Genomic DNA, 5,130 nt, shown 5'->3' with positions numbered 1-5,130 from the left:
ATTCGTAATAGTATGATATATATACAGTATAGAATATAGTTATTAGACCTTTAAAAATGTGAAATGAAAAGTAGTGATTTTATTCGACATTGATGAAAATAGTAGTTTTATATACATTAAGAGACTCTACCTATATAGTACATAAAATATGACGTATAATATAATAAGAATAAGAAACCTAATAAGAAACGTATTATTGAAACAAATTGTTAATTGTTATTATACATTATTGAAAACTTCTTTGTACACAACATTTTTAGTCGTACTAAGACATGGTACACTTTCCCCGCAAATCAAAATTTTCAAACCCCTGGGGTTACTAACTCTTGAAACAGCTACGTATAGTTGTCCATGGTTAAAGACCGGTTTTTTCAACAACAACCCAACTTTAGCAAGCGTTTGTCCTTGACTTTTGTTGATTGTCATGGCATAGGATAGCATCAAGGGAAATTGCTTTCGTTGAAATTTGAAAGGCAATCTAGGATCTGACGGTGTAGAGACATCCTAGGAATCAACTCTGGTTCCTGCATTTGTACCGCACATGATTTGGCCTTCCAACACATGGTCAGCCAACCTTGTAACAATCAACCTTGTACCGTTGCATAATCCTAATGTGTGATCAATATTTCGCAACAGCATAACAGGTGATCCAACTTTCAATGTCAACGCATGATTTGGGACTCCAGAACATCTCAATGCATTCAAGAATTCCGGAGTGTGCAAATCCGCTAACATGTCCACATTGGCATCTGACTTACACACAGAATCACAACTCAGGTATGTCTTACTCTCAGCGGGATTATGGTCATTCATGTATTGGTTAACGGCATCTACCACATCCAATGTTGGAGCTAAAATTGCACTATGATTAAGATATGACAAATCGGCAAGTCCCAGTCGGAAATTGGGGAAAGTGCTATCAACAATTGTAGCAATAGGGTCATCTTCGCACTTTAACAACAAATCTTCTGGAATAGTAATCTCTGACTCCCCATCCAGTTGACACCCAATCATTCCGTCACCTATATTAGCTATCCATTTAGCAAATTCCTCGATCTCCTTGCACTCGGATTCTGATTGAACACTTTTCAAGCGTAGATTCTTAGTCAGCCTCAAGACTTTACAGGATTGCCATAGATAGGATGAGCTAATGCTCGCACGAACTATATCCGGTCTAGTACCCTTGGGAATGACTGGTAAAATTTGCCTGAAATCGCCACCCAAAACAACTGTTTTGCCACCGAATGTCATATCAGAACTCCTTGGATTTACGAAGCGCATCAAATCCCGCATAGTTCGATCCAAAGCTTCAAAGCAGAATTTATGCATCATTGGGGCTTCGTCCCATATTATCAGCTTTGTTTGCACAAGAAGTTCCGCCAGTTCACTGCCGTTCCTTATGTTGCACGTGGAATCTTCATTAACAGATATCGTATAGCAAATCTGGAATGCGCCGTACGACCACCAGGTAATAACAGCGAAGCTATGCCGCTAGAAGCAACATTTAAAACTATTTGACTCTTAGACCTTAATGCGGAAGAAAGTGCTCGCCACAGAAAGTCTTACCTGTCCTCCATAACCAGATACGAAGAATAACCCACCTTGCTGGCAATCGACGTCAGTTAACACTTCATTGTATATTGCCCTTTGTTCGTCTGTTAACTGCCTTACCAATTCTTGATTCTCTTTCTCTTGTTCTCCGATCGTATGATAATTCTTCTTGAATCAACCTATTTGCAATAATGTTTAACGCACCAAAATTGGCCGTTGGCATCTCAGGATAGTCTTCAAACTCTTACCATGATTAGATAATAGCTTTTCAATCTGAACTAAAGCAAAGTTCATTTTCTGCGAATCGGTCAACACAAACTCTGCATACATATATATAAACATTTGTTGTTATAGCTCAAATACATTAAATTTGACTTAATATTCTTTTAAAAATGTACGATTACCTCTGTTCTGCAGTTGTGTACGGATATTGAATTGGGCATCGTCTGATAGATGTTGCCAAACGGCGTGCCAAACTATTTCCGGTTTTCCCATGCAACTGCTCATTAGTAATGTCACAAACAATCTCCTCAATTGTTCCGCTGACGCCCAATGACTGGCTTCATCTATTGCATCAACATATTCGTTGTCATCATCAACTAAACCTCTTGCATAACACGCATCTCGGAATGAGTCATATTGTACTCCATTTACAGTCCTAATATCTTCGTAACTTTTAGGGCCGCGGACTTTGTTGAGCAAACACCTCAAATAGAAGATTTCACCAGTAGCTGGCGGACATAGAATATACGTCCTATGGAGAACCCTTTCTTTCGTGGCTGCCATTTTCTAAGGTCTTTCTTCCAAACGAATCTTGTTGGCATCTCAACATAAGTAAGCTCTCTGGCACCGGGGTATGTTTTATTAGCTTCAAACCATTCTAAAAACATGCTCTGTGCTATCGTAGGTCTATTCACAATGTTCTCAACCGCATCATCATCTGCAAATATCACACTCTGTTGATTAGGTAGGTGAAAGCTTAACCTCTCTACCGAAGGCGCACGAAGTTGTATATCAAAACCAAACAGACGCCAGACCGCTTCACACGGGGATATGTACCTACAGTCATAGTACATATTTATCTCATCTACTGCTTTGCCATTCTCGTCATCATTGCCTGTTTTGTAAAATTCGGCTGTTACTCGATCATGACCCTTGTTAACATACTTGAACAGGTACTTGATTGACCTTGATTGGTTGCACCACTCGACATTTATATGAGCCTTGTACTTGAGCAATAAATATCTATTGTGCGGTACCACATACCTGTTGTCCAAGGCGATACCGTTCTTTGTAACTACACTGCCATTGTCTCTCCTTCTATATACCGGGTAACCATCGTCATCAAACGTAGAACTATCAACAAATCTCTTAGGAAAATGTTTAGAGCATCGCGCATTTACCATGCATGGAGAATTTGTCCTCGCTTTTCCACATGGACCATGCATCATAAATTCCTCTACCGCTTGGTAATACTCAGCATCTTTCTTTTCATCCGGAATCTCTGCGGAAATTATGTTCTAGAGTGAGAACTTGCCTAACTTCTTTACTTTTCTCCAGAAAAAGTAATATATGAGCATGCGGAAGACCTCGCTTTTGAAACTCAATTGTATATATGACTGTAACAACATACAAATAAACATAATAAGGTTAAGCAATTACCTAAAATTTATTTAGATAAATTGATTTAAAATAAAAAAAAAAAAAAATATTACCTCCAGCCACAGGGCCAAATAGTTGATTCTTTCGACAGTCAGCTATCAAAGCATCCAACTTAATCTTGAATAAGCGGCAAATTATGTCCGGCCGGTCTTCTGGCTTCAACCTTTGATCTTTTAAAAAGCGTTGCACCTCAGGCCACTTCGGATTGCATGTAAAAGTTATAAATAAATCTGGGTATCCAATCCATCTACATATTGCCATTGCATCTTGGTAGTTTTGTATCATGTATCTAGCACCACCCGTAAAACTCGAAGGTAGTATTATTCTACGACCTTGGCTGCAGGACTTATTTCACCCCTCGTCAAAGCATCAGTCAATCCACTATAACTCTCACACCTTAGGCTTTTTTGGTGTGTCCTTATATAAATTAGTCTTCCAGACTCAACCATTGTGTAGCCATCTACAACGAACTGTTGGAACAACCGTTTGGCAAATAATATGGTACTCGGAGCTGACTGTCTAGATTGTATGCGGTAGCAAAAAAACTCCCTGGGGCTAATCCTCTGTCTACCACCAGAAGAGCGCCTGCCTACTACGTCGGCGAATGCAATGTCCTCCCGATAACCATCTTCGCCATATGGAAACAAAATAGGGTATTGCAGTGGTAAGTATGAAGGATTTAATTCAGTAATCCTCTGTAGGTGGCCACCCTTCGATTGAACAATAATATCACGCTCTCCAATACTTGTATCCAGATCTCCAACAATTAAAGCTGCTACTTCAGAAACTTGAGGCAGATTATATGTCCTCGCATCTCTAGTTCGTTTTCCCAACAACTTTATTTTTACTTCGGCGCATGGATTAATATCCAACTCAGACATAGCCATGCGAAAAGACTTAACCAAGACATTATTTTCATCCAGGTCTTTCTGAATGACATTCACTATTTCTACATGAATGTCATCTTGGTCACCACTACCCCTACAACATATACTTGGAATTGATATTTATTTAGATAAAAATAGTATTTAATGTGTAATTACGGAAACTTCTTTACCTCACAGCATTTATACGGTTGTTCCTTTCATTTGCCGTGTCGTATATGTATAACTGGGCAAAATGAGGTTCTTTGCCTTGTTCTGGAAGTAAAGTGCCCATTAGGTGGTAGTTTTGACCACTTAATCGAAAAATTGGAGGTGCTCCCCCTTGTTCACGTTCTTGTCAATTTTTCCACCCATGGATGTGAAGCAGAACATGTTGTTGTAGGTCCTAATGTTGTGTAAAAACTCTTTTGATATTTCGTCATTGCCGAAAAAGAGATCAAATATACCTTTTGGTGGCAACTTATTATCCGGCAATTTGATCTTCCCATTGTTGCAACACAACATAAACAGTGGCGATGCTTTTGTTGACAAATTCTTCTTCCTTTCTTCAAACCAAAACAGAGCCCACAATGGACGCACTGATTCGTTGCATCACCAAAATCGCAGTATTGACCTGAAACCAAATATATACAAATTTAAATACTGATTTATATTTCAGGCACGTATAAAACAAACATACATACCATGTTGTGGACCAGAGGATGTCCCAATTTCCGAGGTCTGCCTAACAGCGTTACCCGATATATTTGCATCTGAAATTAAAAAACATTTAAAAATTATTTTTAATATTGAAAGAGTGACCATATGTACTTTACTTATATTTGTTTGAAACACCACAGGGGACTATTTTTTTACCATCTATGTTCTGATTTGGGACATCGCTCATTGTATTGTTACTTTCATCTTCAAAGGCAGGTAGCAAGTCTCTGGTTGTTACATGGTCTTCGACAATTGCATATTTATCTAATGGTTTACGAATTGCCAATTCATCTTGTGTTATCGTCGAACCCGGATTTTGTTTATCTACAATAAA

The 5,130-nt window shown here is 38.7% G+C and overlaps 1 protein-coding gene across 1 annotated transcript; it reads right to left on the bottom strand.

Moving 5' to 3' along the window:
• Positions 1 to 504: 504 nt before the first annotated feature.
• LOC109191476 lies at positions 505 to 4,371 on the bottom strand. Its single transcript, XM_019342137.1, has 8 exons — positions 4,271 to 4,371; positions 3,546 to 4,194; positions 3,267 to 3,411; positions 2,303 to 3,055; positions 1,956 to 2,240; positions 1,800 to 1,871; positions 1,567 to 1,697; positions 505 to 1,491 (listed from the first exon to the last, which is right to left on the bottom strand). Exons 1-8 carry the CDS (start codon positions 4,369 to 4,371, stop codon positions 505 to 507), a joined length of 3,123 nt encoding a protein of 1,040 aa, XP_019197682.1.
• Between the last annotated feature and the right edge of the window lie 759 nt (positions 4,372 to 5,130).

This window comes from Ipomoea nil, unplaced genomic scaffold (assembly GCF_001879475.1).
Source record: "Ipomoea nil cultivar Tokyo-kokei standard unplaced genomic scaffold, Asagao_1.1 scaffold1646, whole genome shotgun sequence".
Classification (NCBI taxonomy): Eukaryota; Viridiplantae; Streptophyta; class Magnoliopsida; order Solanales; family Convolvulaceae; genus Ipomoea; species Ipomoea nil.
The sequence above is the reverse complement of the archived record's forward strand: the minus strand, read 5'-3'. Positions and strand labels throughout refer to the sequence as shown.